The sequence below is a fragment of the Vicia villosa genome, linkage group LG7, assembly GCF_029867415.1.
Source record: "Vicia villosa cultivar HV-30 ecotype Madison, WI linkage group LG7, Vvil1.0, whole genome shotgun sequence".
In the NCBI taxonomy this organism is placed as follows: Eukaryota; Viridiplantae; Streptophyta; class Magnoliopsida; order Fabales; family Fabaceae; genus Vicia; species Vicia villosa.
In genome coordinates this window covers 94,983,472-95,003,767 of record NC_081186.1, presented here as the reverse complement: position 1 = coordinate 95,003,767, position 20,296 = coordinate 94,983,472, and the positions used below count along the sequence as shown (strand labels likewise).

The following is a 20,296-nucleotide window of genomic DNA, read 5'->3' as shown; positions in this document are numbered from 1 at the left end:
ACTCACTACCATTTCTGATAAGCAAAGAACAAGACCATGACAAAATCAACAATATTGTAAACAAATTGGCCTTCGTCCTTTTGTTTTCCAACTTCAATTTCATCTTTTGTTTTTTCCTAACTTCAACGTCTTTGATTATGCAACCTAATTCGTGCACAACTTCTGAGCAATTGCAACCAATTAAATTTTTTGGTTCAGCTGATATGTTGTGCTCAAGTTCATCATCTCACAAGAATAGCTTGCAACTTGACATTACACCCGAATTTGCATATTTCCATAATCTTTGTTTAGGGTTTTCACTTGAATTTGAGATGAACATTCGTATTGCCCTATTGCCACCACAAACTGAATTTGAGATTGAGAGCAATTACCTACAGATGACGTTACCATGTTACAGAGAAGAAAAACGCAGCAACATGTTATAGAGAAGAGCAGAAAAAGTGCAGAAAAATATTTGAAGAAGAAGAAGAAGATAAAGCAAATGGTATATTTTTGGATTTAGTCCTTCTTTAAATGACCTCCAAAGCATTGATTTTACGTATTGAAAAGAAAAATAAAATGTCATTCCACGTCAGCGTTGTTTATCAAATCAGTGTTTTCTTAGCAGACTATTAACGTTAGAGACGAAATACAACACAAACATGAGATATAATGACTCAGACCTAAAAAAAACTTTATGAACTAAACCTAAAAACTCGTTAGCTTACCAGAAACACAATACTATTTAATAAGTCTTTATTTAATTATAATTTAGTATCATAATGATAATTGTAATAACCCAAAAAAAACTTGAAGAAAACCAAAATCTAGTTTTTTCTTTTTTTTGAAATAAATAAAAAATTATATTTTTATTTACTTGTCGTTTAAAACTGGTTTGTGAAAAAACCCTGAAATAAAATAATAAATAATTAATAAGCTTGATCCAATTTTTTTCTTGAAGTAGTGTGATAAGTTAAACTTGAAGCATCAGGATATTGAAAAAAATCCCAACCGAAGATTGAAAGTTTGAACAAAATCAAGAAAAAGTAACAATCACTTTTCTATTGCTTTGAATCGTTCCCATTTGCCTTCAACTCTTGCCATGCAACTTAACTGTTTGATAAAATGTTTCAACCAATTATACTAATTTATATTACTTAGCTTCATTTTCAGTTATCAGGGTATTGTTTTGTTGAGTTCAGCCTTTGCAAGAATGCTCTTCAGGAGTTTACATTCTAGTAGAAAACTTCTGAGGTGTTTTTCATCTGCAACTCCTCCTCTTGTGCTTAAACCTGGTCATGTTTTGAAAAAATCAAGGGTTTTTACTCAGGAAGATGTTCTTCAATACTCCAAAGTGAGTCATGATTCTAATCCTCTGCATACTGATTTGGCTGCTGCTCGAAATGTGGGATTTGAAGGTCCATTGGTACATGGGATGCTTGTTGCTTCACTTTTTCCGAATATCATCTCATCACATTTTGTAAGTTCCATGCTAAACCTCTCTTTTAATTTTGACAACACTATTAGAAATGATATCATAGTGTAGAAGAATTTGAACAAACCGGTGCTAATACTGTTATTTTTATAATATTATGAACAATTGTGTAGCCTGCAGCTGTATATGTGTCTCAGACCTTAAAATTCAAGTTGCCAGTCTATATTGGAGATCAGATTGTTGGTGAAGTAGAAGCAACTAATCTAAAACAAAATAAAAATCGATATCTGTAAGTATTGAAATTACTGTCTTCTGCATTTTGAATTGATAATTATTTTGCTTCTACTCAAGTGTTTGTCATTGTTATTCAGTGCAAAGTTTAAGACAAGGTGCTTCAAGAATGGAGAAATTCTTGTCATTGAAGGTGAAGCATTGGCTTTGTTACCAACCCTTGATTATAGAGCAGTGGACGTATAAGAAGCTGTAGAAGCTACTCACATCATAATTCCTTTTCTTGGGCGATATTAGCTATACCGGTAATCTGTTTGTAATTGATAATGACTCATGCTTGATTATTTAACGTTGATATGTTCGTGTTTTGTAATATCTCACTTCTTTCTATAACTATGAATCAAATGGGAGAAAGGGTATAATCTATCAGTATGACTATGATCAATTTTTGGCATTTTGTACCCTTTAACACTAATGGTTTTGGAATAAAAGATTACTGTAATAGCGAGTAAGCTTTACCTGTAGTTTCGTGGCAATTTGTTTTTTATTTGTCGTGTTTACAAATACTTGGCATGAAACCAATAATATGTTCTCCAGTCATTATTCTCATTCTTTATTGCATTGTTTTTAAAAAGTAATATTACAATGTGATGGGATATTTAAATATGTTTATACTACTGATACATAGTTATTAATCTCGTCGCAATAACTAATGCAAAGCTGTGGTTTTCTTAGGATTTGGTAGCCTCCTCCCACCTCTTTGGTGGTTTTCTTCCTTCTCCTTTAGGAGTATAAACTCTTCTGGTTTTAAAGTTTTCATTCTTCTTTTAGTCTTGTTCCCCTTTTAATAAAAAACCTCCATCTTTATCCAAAAGCTCATCCTATTTTGCCTCACACTACCTTCTTTTCTCTTCCCCACCCATCGACAAGATCGGATCCCCTTCACCTCAAATCCTCCAATGTTGTTTTTTTCTGCCTCCATAAGTCATAGAGGTGAGTTCCATACAGGGCCGTCTTTGAGGGTGTGCAAGATGGGTTAGAGCACAAGGTCGCAAATTTTCCCTGATAAAATTGTGGTAAATAAGGTCTCATAATAGATCTGCCATGATTAGACCATAACTAAATAGAGCCTCTATTGTTTTGTCATGGTTGAACCATAGCTAATCAACATAGAGGCTCTAAAAACATAAGACCCTGGTTCCATACCATCGAGATATCAGCCTAACCTCTTTGCAGAGTCAAGTACCTTCCAGCTTTGCCTTTAGTGATCATTACTCACTGCCAAAGTTTCATCTCCGATGGAGCGTCTCCCGCCCGTAAAAACGGGCTCCTAGCGATCACCTCTAAAACCATCATGGCATTTGGATGGCTTGATATCTTTACTGCTATCTGGTTCGAAATTTTATAAGTATGTGTTTGTTGGTGGTTTCATTGTTCTGTTTTCTCTTTCATATCTTTTGTTAGTGTTATGTTCATTGTCCTGACTTCTTGAAAATATATTCTAAGTTCTGTGTTGTTGGTGGTGCTGCCAATGTCGACATTTTTGCCACAGTTAGTCATGGGAGTTCCACACTGTCAGAATTATAGCATAACCTCCTGGTGGATTCCACTACCTTCCATCCCCCCAGCCCCGCCTCGAGCAATCATCACTCCTTGCCAGAATTTGTTCTCCAATAGTGTCTCCCATCTGCAGAAACGGGCTTCAAGCGGCCACTTCTAAAGCCATTGTAGCATTTTTGTGGCTTGATTTCTTCACTGCTATCTAGTTTGAAATCACTGTTAGTGTTATGTTTTTTCTTCTTAATGGATGCATTTAGTATAAAATTGTTGATTTACTGGAAAAGTGAAATTTATGATAAATTCATGGAGCATAAACTAACATTCCACCCCTTTTATTTTTTATAACCTATAATAGATGACATTCAAAGACAAAGCTACTAAACAATAATTGTCAACCACCTCATAACAAAGTTTGAATATTTGAATCTACCATTACAAAAGAGAAAATCAACGAAACATCCTCTGATATAACTGAAATTACATCAAAAAATTAGTGAAAATCAAGACTAAGATAGCCCCCACAAGTGAATAATATATCTGAAAGGTGGAAGAAATTGAAGAACTGCCATTGGGAGCAGGCGCAGGAGCCGGTGGAAGATGGTCCAAAACATCAACAGCAAGCTTCACACCTTCCCAACAGTAACCTCCTCCACTTAAGAAGTAATAGGTCTTCGCCTCCGTCAACTGGAAAACGTCTCGTCCGGCACCTGTTGATATGTTCTTGATAAATCCAGTATCTATGCATTTTTCATAGCTTGTCTGGTTCACCTCTAACACATTGAAACTGTGTCTATCATATCCAAAGTCTTGCAAAGTGTATAAGAAAAACAAGTCAATCATGGTGAAAATGAAAAGAAAAGAAAATACTAGTAATGGTGTCACATAGCCTTCATTGGAAACTTGTGTTTGATATATAATTAATTTGAAACTTTGTTGTGAAACTATTCTAACATATTTTTGAATAAGAAAAGAAAACTTACATAGCCATTCACCAACAAGAAAGTGTTCATTCAATGACCATTGTGTCAAGTTACCACCAGGTACCCATCCAAATTTATTTCCTCCAACATCATGACGCAAAGATTTTGCTATGTTCCACATCATAGCCATCATTATCATCATCAACATATTTTTGTTGAAACTTAAAACCTCCATTTTTTTTTTCAGTCACAGGCACAGCCTCTATTTTTTTCTACAGCTATAAGTGCAATATAAAAAATGTTGTATTGTACAATGACTGTAGGGGATTTTATTCCTGATGAGGGTGTTACATTTTTGGAATTAATTAATAAAATAAAGTTGTTTCCGAATTCTTTTGATTTGGCCAGGTTGTGTTTGAAATTATTAATATACATACTAAAATATCCTATTTTTGACTCAATGTATCAATTATATTAATTAATCATATCAATATTTGAGTGAAAAGGAGAAGCATGCCATCAATACCTATTTACAGTAAAGAATATTTGACTATTTCATTTCTATTAAATAAAATTAAATTAAATCTTTGACTACATTTAATAAAATAAATGTTACATTTTAAGATTTTCTATTTATGTGGAAGAAATGATAATAAATAAAATAAATCTATCCACATCGAAAATTCGCGAGTTCAAATTCAGGGGTTATGTTTTACTTAATTATTTCGGCATATTACAATTGAATTTCAACTATCACATTTACAATGTGATAATATGGATGATTGAATAGGTTTGAAATCATGTCTCTTTAATCGAATCTTTTAAACAACTAACAGCTGAATTAATTTAACGCGACATTAATAATCAATATTATTCTAAATTATCTAATTTAATAAAGAGAAAAATGCTCTTAGTGAAGAAAAAAATTACTTCTTCCATTCTCATAATATTCTTGTACGGTTAAAATATTTTGTATTAAAATAAATATTTTCATTTATTTATTTATTTTATTGCCTAGTCAACTTTTTCATTTGTAATACAATATTAATTATTATTTTTAATTATATCATCAATATAATATTATTTTTATACTCTCGAGTCAATATTTTATAAACGGCTATGGAGTGAGAATAGATTGACTCAAATTAACGTTATACATTAATATAATACATTTTAAATAGATGAAGAATTCAAATATCATTTTTAAAGTTAATGGAATAAGATGGACTTCATGTATAAGATACATGATAAAAATTGATATTATATAAAAATTATACAACTGTTTTTAACAAAAATAAAATCCATATTATTTTCTTTTTTTATTGGTTCCTATTATTTTAACAATAAACTTCATCATAATTTTTATTATTATCTTATATATTAATATTTTTAAATTACCTTCAAATTAAATTTTGAAGGTAAAATTAAGGTTAATTTGATAGACTTTATATTCATTTAACTAGCCAAAAAAATACTAACTTTTGTCTCAACTATTTAAATGCACTTTTTCTCCTTTTGTTTATCAATTATCTTTCGGTGAAAATATATAAATGTTTTTTAAGAAAATGAAACTCATTTTTCCTTTTAAAAAAAAAAATTGTTTTCAAGTACTTTTTATGTTTTTATCCTATTTTTTAATTATCATATTTTTATTAAGAAAAAATAATAATAATAAGTTTTTAATAAATTGTAAACCAAAATTTGGTTTTTTATTTTTTCTTAATGATAACTTATATATTTTATTCATAAAAGTTAAGTTACTTTGAAAAAAAGATGGATTTATAAAAGATGTTATGTTATTGATGAAAATTTAGGAGCAAAAATTAAGATTCAATTGGTGACTTTTCTTACTAATTTATTGGGGTATGTTGGGATATTATTAGAATTTTTTGAGATATTATTGGGATTGATATTATTAATATAATATCAAATATAATCTAATATAATAATATCAAATATAATCCAAGTTGTGTAAGTTCAAACCCAATCAGTGTTGTATATAAATAGTCATGGTCTGTATCATTATTTGTACAATTCAATAATATAATATTTATTTCCTTTATTTTCTCTATTCTCTCCTCACTAAAAGTGTCTCACGCACTAACAAATTGGTATCCAGAGCGTCAGAGATCGTGTTTTCAAGGAACGTGAATCAATCGCTGCAAAGATGAATGGTACTAACGGCATTCTGAATTCGCTTTCAATGCTTGACTGCAAGAATTGGATTCGATGGAGAAAACAGATGCAATCTCTTTTTGGCTTTTATGAAACTCTAGAAGTGGTTATCGACGGTGTTCCTGCGCTGGCTACAAATGCATATAATGCACAGAAAACAACTCATAACAAAGCCAAGAAGAAAGATTGCAAGGTTGCGTATTGCATTCAAACAGAGGTTGATTCTGCAAAATTCGACAGAATCTCTCATGCAGAATTGGCGAAAGAGGCACGGGATATTATTGTCAATTATTATGAAGGAGGAGAGAAATTTAAGGTTGTCAAATTGCAGACCTTGCATCGAAAATATGAATTGTAGTCGATGGGAGAAGACGAAAAAGGTTACAGAGTATATGCCGAAGGTGCAGAAACTCATCCATCTCATGAAGGGTTGTGGTGAAACCCTAACTGATAAGATGATAGTTGAGAAGGTAATGCGTATGTTGACCTCTCACTTTGATCATGTTACCGTAGCTAGTCAAGAATCCAATCAACTTGAAACCCTAAAATTGGAAGATTTGGTTGGATCGTTGGAAGCACATGAGATTAGGATTGTCGAAAGGAAAGGAGTTCAAGATTCGATACAAGCTTTGCAGGCTCAGTCATGGAAAAAGACTGGTGGTTTCAACAAATTCCAAGGCAAATTCGACAAGACTCAGGGCAAGAAGCCTTGGTCAAACCCTCATAACAAGCAGGTCAAAGATATAACTTTTGAATCCTCGAAAAGAGGAGGAGGAAACTATCGAAAGGACAGAGAAGATAAGAAAGGTGTTCATACTATCATTGGGAGAAGTTGGCCACTTGTCTAAACATTGTTGGTACGGGAAAGACAATGGATAGACAGAAGGCAAGGGCGAAGGAGCAAACCTTGCACGCCAAGATTCAGATGATTTTGAAGGTATGGTGGTTATGGTTGCAGTTGCAGATAACCATGTCGAATCTAAGATCTGGTTCCTCGACTCAGGTTGTTCGAATCACATGATTGGTCGAGATATTATGGTTGATGAAAATTCTGCCTGGGAATGGGATGTGAGTAATTCAGTCGACAAGCCAATGATGAGCTCTGACTTCGAATAAGAAACTATCAAAGTCGAAGTTGTTGCAATTGTTGAAACTCCAGTCAAAGTCGAAGCAATTGCCAACATTCCGGACATAGTCGAAGTCGAAGAAGGTGTGCTGCTACAAGCCAAAGACCTCAAAGAACTCGAATTCTTCCAACAAGACTTTAAGACTAAGAAGTAGCTGGTGATGATGAAGTCACACCAGATGGAGAATTAGTTCATTTTGCTTTACTTGCAGGTGTTGAACCAATCAACTATAGCGCGGCTTTAAAGATTCAACAGTGAAAGTTAGTTATGGTCGAAGAGTTATAGGCAATCGAAAGAAACAACACATGGGAGTTCTTCGAATTTCTAGTACATAAAAAGCTATCGACGTAAACTGGGTGTTCAAACTGAAACAAAATGCAGATGATTTGATAGCAAGACATAAAGCAATATTAGTAGCTCGATGATTCCTTCAAAGAGCAGGGCTCGACTACTTTGAAGTATCTGCTCTAGTAGCAAGATTGGAGACTGTTCGACTAGTGGTAGTATTAGCATGCAATCAAGGCTGGTTGACATTTCACTTAGATGTGAAGTCAGAATTTCTGAATGGTCCTTTAGACGAAGAGGTCTATGTCATACAATCTTCGGGTTTTATGATTCAAAAGGAAGCGAGTAAAGTATATAAGTTTCACAAAGCAATTTATGGTCTCAAGCAGGCACCTAGGGCATGGAATAAGAAGATCGGCTCATACTTAGTCAAATTAGGATTTTTCAAATGCAAATATGACTATGGTGTCTATGTTCAGGTTGTGACACAAAATATAACAATCATCTGCTTATATGTAGATGACTTGCTGGTAACAAGAAATAGTTTGGAGAACATGTCGAAGTTCAAAGAGCTGATGATGAAGGAATTTGAAATGTCAGATATGGGAAAATTGTCTTATTTCCTAGGCATGGAATTTAAAATGTCAAAGCAAGGTATGGTGCTGCATCAAAGGAAGTATGTCAAAGAGATACTCAAGAGATTCAGAATAGATGATTTGAATCAGGCATTCTCATCTGTCGAAACAAACTAGAAGTTGGAGAGGAAGACAAAGTCGATGTAACTTTGTTCGAGCAAATTATTGGATCTCTGAGATATGTGTGCAACAGTCAACCTGATATAGGTTTCACAGTCGGATTAGTAAGCAGATACATGAGTGAACCAAGAGTGTCACACATGAGGCTGCAAGAAAAATTCTAAGATACCTAAAAGGATCGATAGACTATGGAATTCTATTTCGATGAGACTGTGAAGGCGAAGAAGCAACAGTTACTTACTTTTCAGATGCTGATTGATGTGGAGATAAGGAAGATTGAAGAAGCACAACTGGATATTTCTTTCAAGTATTTGGTGCCCCAATTTCATGGTGTTCGAAGAAACAACTTATGGTGGCATTATCATCGTGTGAAGCTGAATATATAGCAGGATCCTATGTTGCATGTCAAGCAATTTGGGTCAGATCAGTACTTGAAGAAATGGAGGTCGAAGTGAAGAAACCTCTTGTGTTGCAAATCGACAACAAGTCAGCCATAAATCTAGCAAAGAATTGAATCCTACATGAAAGGAGTAAGCATATCGAAACTAGATTTCACTTCCTGAGGAAAAAAGTAAATCGAGGTGAATTTGAAGTTAGGCATAGCTCGAGTGAAGTATAGTTGGCCGACATTTTCACCAAAGGATTAAAGATCGATAGATTCTTAACATACCCCTTATAATCCAAGTTGTCAAACAACTCTAAAAATAGTCAATCTAAACTTGGATTATAAGGGGTATGTTAAGATATTATTGGAATTGATATTATTAATATATATATATATATATATATATATATATATCTATATATATATATATATATATATCTTCTCATTATTTGTACAATTAATTTAATAATATAATCCTTATTACATTTATTCTCTTTATTCTCTTTTCACTAAAAAATGTCTCACTAACAATTTAATTATTTATTAAAAGTAAACATTTTTCTTCAACTATCTAATATATCCAAACTTTTTAAAGCCACATTGTTTATTTTTTACTTATTAATTGTTTTTAAGTAATAATATTTAAAAAATTTAAACAATATAAAGATCTCATTTTTATTGGTTTTTTTAACAATGTATATATATATATATATATATATATATATATATATATATATATATATATATATATATATATATATATATATATATATATATATATATATATATATATATATATATATATCATATTTTAATTAAAATAAATAATATAAAAAAATTTAACAAAATAAACCCTTTTTTCTTTTTTTCATTGATTTTGTTTATTTTATAAAAAGTTGTCTTATATATAAAAATCGTTAAACTATTGAAAAAAATTGAATTTACAAAAGTTGTTAGGTTAATGAAGAAAATTGTGTAGTCAAAAGTAAGGTTGATTAAATAATTTCTCATATTTATTTCATTATTATTTTTAAGTTATTTATCAAAAGCTAAACTTTCTTCCACTAATTGGCTAAAAAATTAATAACATTTTTCCTACTAGCTATTTAAATAAACATTTATTTTTCTTTTTTATTTATTTATTTTAGATAAAAATTATTTAACTGTTTTTGACAAAATGAAGTCTATATTATTTTCTTTTTTATTGGATCTTATTTCTTTTTATCTTATTTTTTAATTATCAATTTTTTATTAACCAAAAACTGTATAAAATTGTTTAACAAAATGTAAGCCACGTTTTTTCTTTTGATTCTCTTTATAGGTGTCTTATATATAAAAGTTGTTAAATTATTGAATAAAAGAATTACATGAAATTATCATTAATTTAGTAACTTTTCTTGTTTTTTTTTTTATTTGGTAAAAACTAAACTTGATCCATTTTCCATCTAAATAGTTAAAAAATTCTAATTTTTCTTACACTAACTATTAAATTCACCTTTTTCCTATTTTTTTATTGATTCCTTATAAGCAAAAATTATAGTTAATAGTCATTTATCCCTGCAATATAGACGTGTTTTGATTTACCCTCTTTAAAAAAAAATTTTAAAACTTTCTTAAAATATTAAAATTCTAAGTCATGACAAAAATTACTCCTGTAAAAGATTTTTTTTTATTTACCACTCTGGTTTTTACACGCTTAGGAGATGCCCCAAAATTATAGGGGTATTTAAATTTTTTTTTAAAGAGGTAAATCAAAACACGCTTATATTGCAGGGGTAAATCACAATTAGCCAAAAATTATATATATGTTCTTTTATTCATTTTATATAGGTTTTTTTTTTTAAATATATCTATAATATAAAAAAAATTGTTGTTCTGGAAATCACAAAAATACTCATTTGTTATCTTAGTCAAAATTAATAATTTGGGGGTAAAAAATATCTTTTGTTAGTTTTTTTCAACTCACTTTTCACTTTTTATTACTTTATTATTATTATTTTTAATAAATTATTAATCAAAATATTTCAATAAATTATTTTTAATTAAAAAGATTATTATGATCATTTTGAATGATTATTAATTTATATTTAAAATAATATTTAATTTTTAAAACTCAACTTTAGAAATTGAATATTAATAACAAAGAAATATAATTTGAAATAGTTTTTATTTTAAGATACAATATTTTTTAACAAAATAATAATTATTTTAGTATAAAAAAGTTATTTTAATTAAAATGAATTTAAAAATATAGTTGAAAAGGTGTGTAATTGGATAAAATACAAAAATGTGTGTCACTTATCATTAACTTTAATTTATATGATTCAAAATATTATATATATATATATATATATATATATATATATATATATATATATATATATATATATATATATATATATATATATTGAAAAAAAGTGTATTACATATTCAATTGTAACATACTACTATTATTTATACTCAAATTCTATTGGTTCAGATATTTTTGTAAATGATACCTAAATAAAAATAATATTTGTATACGGGAAAAAATATATTATTGATCTAAATATTTTTATATATGAAAAATGGTATTTATGATTCAAAAAAAAATTATTCAAAAAAGGTATACGGGAAAAAAATTATTATTGATCTAAATATTTTTATGTAAATGATACCTAAATATAAATAATATTTGAATATGGGGAAAATCTATTAATGATTTAAATATTTTTATATATGAAAAATGGTATTTATGATTTTAAAAAAATTTATTAAAAAAATATATACGAGAAAAAACTATTATTGATCTAATATTTTTATATACAAAAATTTACAATTAATTCAGATATTTTTGTAAACAATACCTAAATATAAATAATATTTGAATATGGGAAAAATCTATTAATGATCTAAATATTTTTATATATAAAAAATGGTATTTGTGATCCAAAAAATTTTGACTTAAAAATGATAAACGGGAAAAAATCTATTATTAATTTAAATATTTTTATATACGAAAATTACGAAAATTTAACATTAATTCAAATATTTTTCTAAATGATACCTAAATATAAATAATATTTGTATATGAAAAAAATTTATTATTGTTCTAAATAGTTTTATATAAAAAAAAAGGTGTTTATGATCAAAAAATATTTATTAAAATATTAATTTTAATTTAAAATAAATATATTATGTAAATAAATACGCGTACCAAATCAAAACTCGTGCGTATGTACTGGTTTGTTACTAGTTTTTATCATATTCTATACTTCATTCTAATTTTAGTCATTCTATTTTAAGTTTAAAGATAGTGCATTGTCCGTGTAAAACAGTTTTACGCATACAACCAATCAAAATGCTTTAATTTTTTATGTAATTTCAGTTTTTTAAAATTAGAAATGGGATTTATCCGTATGCATGTCTCTCATTGGTTGACAGTGTAAAAATATTTTACACTGTCTGTGCATTTCCTTTTTTTTCCTTCTATTTTATCTACTAAAAAAATTAATTTTTTATTTTAAATTCAAATTATTTTAATACTTCAAACTTATTCCGCCTTTACCAAAATCTACAAACGAGTTCATTCCATCTTGAAATGTGTACGTGATTTTCTGCATTGCTTTTGACTAACAATTTATGCGTTCATCCTCAACAATTTATGTGTTCTTCCCAGATTACGAGTTCATTCCATCTTGAAATGTGTACGTGATTTTCTGCATTGCTTTTGACTAACAATTTATGGGTTCATCCTCAACAATTTATGTGTTCTTCCCAGATTTCGGTGTTTTACTTCAAAAATGTTAAACTCAACTTACGTCTCCAAGTATGTCGTTCTCTCTCTCGTACTAGTTTTGCTTAGGTTGTTTCAAAGTTTAGATTATGTCTGTCATGAAGTTTTGGAACATGTTATGTGATGTGTCACTTAATCTCCAAAAGTTTCCTTGTGGTTAATTTATTACTTTGTTGATGATGGTAATGGTGTTGTTTTTTATGATGAAAGTTGTGATTCAGATGAGTTGAATACTCCTCTAAACCCATTAAACCATAGCATTTTAGTGTGACAATAATAATTACATCTAAAATGATTGAGCATTTAAAGTTACAATAAGAAGATCAACACTCTTATTGTTCAAATTTGGCAAAGTAATAGTAATTAGTATAATAAAGTACAAGCCTTTTTCCCTCATTTTTCACCACCATCAAAATTAAAAGACAAAGATCCTAATCCTCCATCTTATGTTTGTAATGTTGACAACATCTTCTAAGTCTATCATCTTATCTTTATGTACACAACAACATTTTGAGACAAGAAAATGTGCCTCTCCAAGTCTCTATATGATCCATCAATGAAAAGGATCAAAGTGTATGTATACACCATATAGAATGATCCATCAAAGAAACTTTGAAAAGACTTGGTAATCATCATCACCAACCAATCTCAATCTATATATAGAACAAACAAAAGGATCTTTCCTCTTTTTTTCCATTCAAACGGAAAAAAAAACGCATGCCGCTACGCAAACTCATATTGTCTAAGTTGTTAGGGTGAATTTCCTTTCAAAATTGTGGATGCCGTCAAAACTCATGTGCCACATGTATTTACTATTTATGGCATATCATCACTCAAACTTATTTGTGACATCTTTGGCCGCATTCTTTTCTTTCGCGCGGAAATCCTCCAAACTTCGATACTCTTCGTTAAGCAACTTATCCAGATCAGGATGTTTTTGCAGTGGTTCTTTTTGGTTGCGCATCTTGCGGTAGTGGTGAAACGCCCTGTCAATGTCATGAATATGAACAAGCGTAAGCCGCGAGAGTTATGATAGTGTAAAATGAAGTGTCAAGAAGCAAGACAAGAGTAAATCGACTTTACCAATATTTTTCCAGGCCATACAGGTTGCCTTTATGATAGTAATCCAGCGTAAGCTGTTCGAAATCTTTGTACAAATCATCTCTAAATTCCTTCTCCAAACCATAACTGAACAAGGAATCATTAAAAAAACAGATGAATTGGAATCATCATAGCTTTAAGGTAAAAAACAGAAGAAAAAAGCAGTTTAATCAGCTTCTTCTAATCGATAAACAATATTTGAATATACATAAAAAGACCTTGACATCAGTGTGGATATGAATATGAAATCTAAATGATGATTCTAGCTTCTCAAGCACATGAGAAGGGTGAAATTTGAAACTGTTACCTGTAGAACCTGAAAAGGCACTCCATGCCATAATAATAATTAGCAGCTGCATCTTCCTTTGCTAATTTCTTAAATTCATCATACATAGAAGGAACAAACATGTCTCGAAGAAAATAGCACCAGAACCTATATAACGTATTCATTTCCTGCATACATTACACGAAAGGAGGTAGGGAACCTACCAGAATAAGCAAGTGTATGATTGAAAGAAAATAAAAGGTGCAAAATAGAAAATGAACAGGCTTAATGCACAATAAAAGGATCTGGAATAGAAAGAAACATTAATTAGTACGGAGATAACGATATTATTAACATTTTTCATAGATAGTTATGAAATAAAGTTTCACCTCACTGCAGCCAATTCCAAGTTTCTTTCTATCATTCAAGCATTTTTTATGATATTTCAGGTACCTGAAAGAAAACAATATTCACATGACGAAACATGAAAATGTAACATATCTAATATCCAGCGAGTGCGCATGTACAGATTCAGTAAGGAAGCATTATCACTTACTTTTGTTGTTTGAAACCATTTTCTTCTAAAAGCTGGTGGCTTGGATGCTGAAAAGGTGGAAAAGACTTTGGCAGTGAACCTACAGGCGGACTACTTCCAGAAAGACCACCATGGCCATGAGGTGAACTACTCAATTTGGAAAACTTGAGACTGCAAAATTAAGATAATTATCGGAAATAGCTTAGCTTTCCAGGAATAGTCAAAATTGTCGCCCTTTCGTTACAGATTATAAACAAAGTGGTTTATTTTGCCTTCAATAATTTAGAGATTTTCTTTAAGAGAATTTGATGAAAATCAAAAGCTAATTTTGTGTTTGTTATTCTTTTTTTTTTTTTTAAAACAACATCAGCCAAAAGTGATTTTTAAGATAAGATACTTAAAATAGTTTCTCATTAGAAAGAGTTTAGTTTTTTTTTCTTCCAAATTTTCATTTCTTAAAGAGTTGTAACAAATGGATGAAAACTCCTAAAAATGTTTTTTCTAATAGTACAGAGCCATTTGCATGATCAAAACAAGCAACTTGAACAACTAACTACTTCATTTTCATGTTATTTTTCTGATATAATAAATTAATAATTTATTGATATTCATGTAAAGGAAAAATGTAGGGAAAAAGGGAAGCAAACCATTATCATAATAGTCCTTAGGAAGAGAAACAATCATTCTGAACTGACCTGTGATTTTCAGGAGGCGTGGAAGAAAAGAAAAAACCAACTGAATTACTAGGCGGGCTTTCAGATATAACTCCATGAGAGTTCCGGCCGGTTCCATGATTTCTAAAATTGGATGAGAAAAACCGCTGTGTAAGAGAAGATTGATACTTGTGAAAGTTTTTTTGTTTCCTTCGAGAATTATTGCCTCCGGGTTCTTCAACACTTCCAACAGCATTCTCGCCTGCGTTTATATTTGATGCTCCTGAAGTATGGCTTTGAGATTTTAAACTCCGCTCTTTGTTGTTAGAGTTACTCTTTCTACGATTCGACCTTCTACTATGTATAAGTTCCTGTTGAAAGTTTGGTGGAGCAACTAAAAGTTTAAGAAAACAAAAAATGATGAAGTACAAATCAAATATAGATAGTAAAAATAAGATAAGAATTGTGTCTCAACCTGCTCGTAAAAGTAAAGTCCGTCATTTATTTGAGAAGCAAGCTCATTGGAAATGGTTTTTGATTCTTTACTACCACTAGTTTCCTTTTTAGGATCACCATTCTGTACATTCAAACAAAAATTAAATAAATTGAATATAATGATTAGTTGTTATGAGGAAAAATTGATCATATTATGAAGTATGAACTTGGGTTATGAACGGCAATACCTGAGTAACGATTACAAGTCTCTGAACATCCTGCTCAATGACAGCCATCTCATCATCTTCATCATCAATCCTATTAGACAACAAATTCCATCAGATGAATGTTCAAACAAATGTTTAATGAAAATGGCATAAAACACCTAACATCATTCTTTAGTGGATGCACATAGGTAAAGGTATTCTAACATTTTAAAGAGAACATGTTAACATAGCATTTTCAAAGAGCACAACATAGTGTAAACAACCAAACAAAGAAATCCATTTGAAGAACCGATTTTGACAGAAACATGTAGTCTTATATTAAGCTTATTCCATATGAACCTTATAACTCAGAACAAGGAACTGTGAAGTAAGTACCTTCCAGCAGAAGAAAGGTCAGTCTTCTTCTGCTCAAGCTCTATCTCTTCATCAAGCAAAAATGTATTGCCAAAATCATCAGCCGAAACATCAATGTTTCTAGTCTTATTGTAGTCAACTACTTTGCTTTTACTCTCAGTTTCTTGTGGGCGGCAAAAGAAATTAATACGAGCTGTGTCAGTTTTGCTTGTAACTGCATGAGATTTATCATTGAATTGATAACTGTCAGAATCGTGTTTTTGGCTCGTATCAGGAACTTGAAATGTATCTTTGTTTAACAGATTCTGCTCTGTGAAAGTTGAATCATGAGCAGCATCTTTAAGAGTTGCTTCAGAAGACTCCTTAGTGTTATCTGCAACAGCATCACTATTCTGACATGAATTCTCAGTAGCCTCTATAAGTTGGTCAAGTTGAACCTCAGTCACAGATGATTCTGAATTTCCTGAGGATGCTTGAATCCATTTTGACCAATTGTTGCGGTTCCTTATCTTGTCACCCTAAAAATGTAAAAAAAATTACAAGAGGAAACTTAGAAAATGATGCAAGACTTTTTTTTTAAGAAAAAATTAAATCGGTAAAATATCTCCAAATTGTTTTGCCCTTTATGCTGCAGAAATGTGACTTAAAGTTGGCTCCAAGAGTATGATAGATATATACTGTGTATATTATATATGGAATATACATATAAGAACAAGTAGTTAGACACAAAACCTAACACTATATCAAAGTCTATCATAGACCCGTTGTTGGGCCACCCGTAATATCCATGCCAGGGCCCAATAGCCCTGGGATTGAAGGGGGTATTAGATAAAAGCCCATGTGAACTTGAAAATTGAAGGTCCCAATACTGGTAGTGGTGTGAGTTAAGCCCAAAATTTTATAGAACTTAAAAACAAACTTTTGGATGCGGAATGCCCCAACAGTCCAACACCTGTCTCTCAGTCCATAAATAAAAGAATCCTAGCCTCTCATTTTGGGCCTCTTAAATAAACCACCTTTTCCACATTCAACCATCATCTCCTCTCAGAAAAACAGCAATTACACCCCTTGCCCCTGCTGCTGTAACCGCTACTTCTGTAATACCTAAAATCTGGAGCACACGATTCCCCCTTCTTTTTCTACACTTCATCATCCTACCTCTCCCCAACACACGACCGCCTCCATTTTTTTGATTGCTTTTGTGTTGTCTTCAACTTTAGGATCCAAGCCACATCAGCAGAAGATCTCACAGCAACCTCTTTCACTTTTCAACAGCTCCATTGATGCCGGACAAAAGTGCTGTTGTTGCTATAGCGGCCGTAACACAACGGCAACGCAAAAGACCTAGGTTGTGGCCACATACATTAGACACCAAACTTTAAAAAGTAAAACAACATGCAAGAATATAACCTGCACTTCCACATTATCGGAACTTTGAAGCACATCAACTATGAAAGGAATGTCCGTGCTCATCCTCTTGACCTACAAGAAAATTCACATGACAACTGTAAACTGGAACAGCACAGATTACATAACTCACCAGAATATATCATACAGCTGTAAAATTATTAAGGAATTGGGAGGTAAAATATGTTTTAGACATACCCTTTTAAAACCAGCAACAGTGGATATGGGAACCCATCCTTGGTCATCCATCACGCCAATAAGATAAGGGTCATCTTTCAAATTTTCATCACTGCCAAATGAAGGCTCAGAAATCAGCAGTTTGACATCAATGGAAGCATCACACTCACATTATAGGTGAGCAGATGTGAGATGAAGATAGACAAGAGGATATTTACTAATCATGTTAGGTATTTAGATCAGATATTTACTCGTAGCCAAAAAAACAATGTCAATGAAGATAATGAAGGTATAGTCAACAATCAAATCACTTACCTAAAATAATACTCAATCTGTTTAAGAATGCGAGCCTCCAAAGATAGAGTTTCTGGAGCCGGTGGTTGAGGTGGAGTCGGTGGTTGAGGTGCTGGGTTAACAGGAGGATATGGAGCAAAGTGCCGCGGAGGGGGGCCTCTGATGGAGCCAGGGGGTGGCATTGAGACACACCACATTGGCGTATGTCCTATGGACAATCAAAAATATGGATTAAAGAATTAAGAAATGTGAATAAGTGATTAATTGCATGAACATGTGCTTAAATAGAAGATTGTGAATTGGAAATTTTACCTGGGAAGCTTGGACCAACCATGTACCCTGGAGGTGGACCATAAAGCGGAGGTCTTATAAATGGCCTTGGGCCCATACCGTGTTGCATAGGAATGTTTGGTCTGGAAGGAAAGGGTCTTTGGTGATGCCAACCATGATTCCCATGTTCACCTTGTTCTTGGATATTCGGTCTTCCATTTGGATAATTAACATACGCATTCGGATCCCCATGCACAGGAGGCTGAACATTTTTAGCATCAACAGCATGAGCAGGTGGAGCAAAACCTTGTCCAGCAGCCGGGGGCACAGGTTTCATCATAGGGTTATCAACATTCTGATAAGGCCCCGAACCAGGTGGATAAGCAAACGCGGGAACAGCCATGTGAGGCGGCGGAGGTGCCATAGGATGAAAAAACGGATGAATAGGCTGCTGATGATAAGGCATCGGCGCCATAGGAAAGTGAGTTGCATCATTGTTGTGATTGTTCCGCTTAGGCCCTGGCTTTTGATAGCGTGGTGACGGCATCTTATTCAACGGATTGAAGTTTCCCGAACCATTCGACTTCTGTCAGTCATAGATCCATACAAACCAAAATCAGACAAACAAGAAAAAAAAAATACAATATGACCTAAGAATTTCCTCAAACATCATGACTCCAATATTCTTTACTCTTAAATTACATACCAACAAATGTTAATGTTAATGCTAATCAATAATCATAATTTGGGCAAAACCATTAAAAATAGAATAAATCAAACATGTTTCTCCAAAACAAACAAACTCAATTAAAACAATATCACATAAACCAACAAGATCTTCTTCATTTAATTCTCAAACCATAATGCTCTTAATTACAACAACAAACAACAAACATCAAACAAACCTGAACAACAGAAGAAGCTCTTGGAGCAACCTCACCAACACTTGTCACAGAAACAGCAGCAGCATCCTCCACCTTAGCAGAAACAGTCTCAACATGACTCTTAGGTTTCTGAGTCTGAGCATCAGAAAGAGCTGGCCAAGACTTAGTCCCAATCACCATAACAGGAACATCAACACTCTTCCCATCAACTCCACTAGGTCTCTTCCATGGAGACTTAGGAGCACTAATTTCCTTCTGATCTTCACTAATCTCACTATCAGCAATCACCATAATTGCTTCTCTCTCACCAATTCCTAAACCCTCACGTGGCAAACTAAACAAAGAATCTAAACTATAAACAAAAAGGGTATTCAGATATTGACTTAAAAAGTTATAAAAATTGAAACTTTATAGAATCAATGGAAGAATCAATGTGTGAAAGGTACCGTTTTTATATGGGAGAGAGAGTTTTGAGGTGAGTGTGGCAAAAGAAGCAAATTAGGGTTTGGGAGTGATGTAGTGATGTTGTTTATGAGACAGTTGCAAAGGTTTAACAGACGCCAAAAAAAACAAAAGTGTGCGGTAACTCTTGAAAGGGTGAACTGTGAAGGACAAAAAGGTAATATACACTGAACTTGTTGCTTCATTCTCGTAGGTTGTTTCTACTTTTTGGGGAATTTTTTTACTTAGAAGACTTTTTTTACTCTTTGAAAGTGTGAAGAAGTAAAAGTTAAAGTTATGATATATTTGAAATTAGAATTTTATTGATTTAGTTTGTGCTTTTAGTAATTAATTTATCTAAATTATAGGGAATTCGTTTTTTTTCTATTTAAAATTTGAATAGAAGATTTAAAATCAAATTTTCCCTTTTAAATTTGATATGTGTATATCTTGAAAAAATATTTAAAAATGATAAATGTTTTAAGGGGAAAAATATGAAGAAAAAAAACAATTTTTTTGGGTTATTAAGTGAAAAGAAAGTTTTGTCAAAAAAAAAAAAATTGAAAAGAAAGTAAAAACAAAAACAAAAACTACATCATACATAAATAAGTTTCTTCAAATGTTGT

At 31.5% G+C, this 20,296-nt stretch overlaps 3 protein-coding genes across 4 annotated transcripts; 1 reads left to right on the top strand and 2 right to left on the bottom strand.

Annotated features, from left to right (window-relative positions):
- Positions 1 to 919: 919 nt before the first annotated feature.
- On the top strand, positions 920 to 2,194 carry LOC131617868 (3-hydroxyacyl-[acyl-carrier-protein] dehydratase, mitochondrial). 2 transcript variants are annotated; one of them, XM_058889138.1, is made up of 4 exons: positions 920 to 1,025; positions 1,153 to 1,459; positions 1,588 to 1,703; positions 1,786 to 2,194. In XM_058889138.1, exons 2-4 carry the CDS (start codon positions 1,193 to 1,195, stop codon positions 1,889 to 1,891), a joined length of 489 nt encoding a protein of 162 aa, XP_058745121.1. In that variant the 5' UTR covers positions 920 to 1,025; positions 1,153 to 1,192; the 3' UTR covers positions 1,892 to 2,194. The 2 variants fall into 2 exon arrangements, with proteins under 2 accessions (XP_058745121.1, XP_058745120.1); XM_058889137.1 differs by having other exon boundaries at positions 923 to 1,459; positions 1,786 to 2,193.
- A 1,312-nt stretch (positions 2,195 to 3,506) lies between these two features.
- On the bottom strand, positions 3,507 to 4,417 carry LOC131617867 (early nodulin-like protein 20). Its single transcript, XM_058889135.1, has 2 exons — positions 4,186 to 4,417; positions 3,507 to 4,011 (listed from the first exon to the last, which is right to left on the bottom strand). The coding sequence occupies exons 1-2, from the start codon at positions 4,358 to 4,360 to the stop codon at positions 3,683 to 3,685; spliced, it is 504 nt and encodes a 167-aa protein (XP_058745118.1). The 5' UTR covers positions 4,361 to 4,417; the 3' UTR covers positions 3,507 to 3,682.
- Positions 4,418 to 12,907: 8,490 nt separating this feature from the next.
- On the bottom strand, positions 12,908 to 19,792 carry LOC131615951 (la-related protein 1A). The gene is made up of 14 exons (XM_058887147.1): positions 19,251 to 19,792; positions 18,388 to 18,931; positions 18,097 to 18,283; positions 17,803 to 17,893; positions 17,608 to 17,679; positions 16,219 to 16,715; positions 15,865 to 15,934; positions 15,657 to 15,758; positions 15,224 to 15,552; positions 14,550 to 14,699; positions 14,383 to 14,446; positions 14,036 to 14,181; positions 13,711 to 13,815; positions 12,908 to 13,613 (listed from the first exon to the last, which is right to left on the bottom strand). Exons 1-14 carry the CDS (start codon positions 19,518 to 19,520, stop codon positions 13,457 to 13,459), a joined length of 2,784 nt encoding a protein of 927 aa, XP_058743130.1. The 5' UTR covers positions 19,521 to 19,792; the 3' UTR covers positions 12,908 to 13,456.
- Between the last annotated feature and the right edge of the window lie 504 nt (positions 19,793 to 20,296).

Coding starts and splice junctions, on each gene's coding strand:
- LOC131617868 (XM_058889138.1), top strand. CDS start 1,193: ATGCTCTTCAGGAGTTTACATTCTAGTAGAAAACTTCTGAGGTGTTTT. Junction 1,460..1,587: donor ATATCATCTCATCACATTTT/GTAAGTTCCATG, acceptor ACAATTGTGTAG/CCTGCAGCTGTATATGTGTC. Junction 1,704..1,785: donor CAAAATAAAAATCGATATCT/GTAAGTATTGAA, acceptor ATTGTTATTCAG/TGCAAAGTTTAAGACAAGGT.
- LOC131615951 (XM_058887147.1), bottom strand. CDS start 19,520: ATGGTGATTGCTGATAGTGAGATTAGTGAAGATCAGAAGGAAATTAGT. Junction 18,284..18,387: donor GGTTGGTCCAAGCTTCCCAG/GTAAAATTTCCA, acceptor GATTGTCCATAG/GACATACGCCAATGTGGTGT. Junction 14,700..15,223: donor ACGCCTCCTGAAAATCACAG/GTCAGTTCAGAA, acceptor TTAATTTTGCAG/TCTCAAGTTTTCCAAATTGA.
- LOC131617867 (XM_058889135.1), bottom strand. CDS start 4,360: ATGGAGGTTTTAAGTTTCAACAAAAATATGTTGATGATGATAATGATG. Junction 4,012..4,185: donor TCTTGTTGGTGAATGGCTAT/GTAAGTTTTCTT, acceptor ACACTTTGCAAG/ACTTTGGATATGATAGACAC.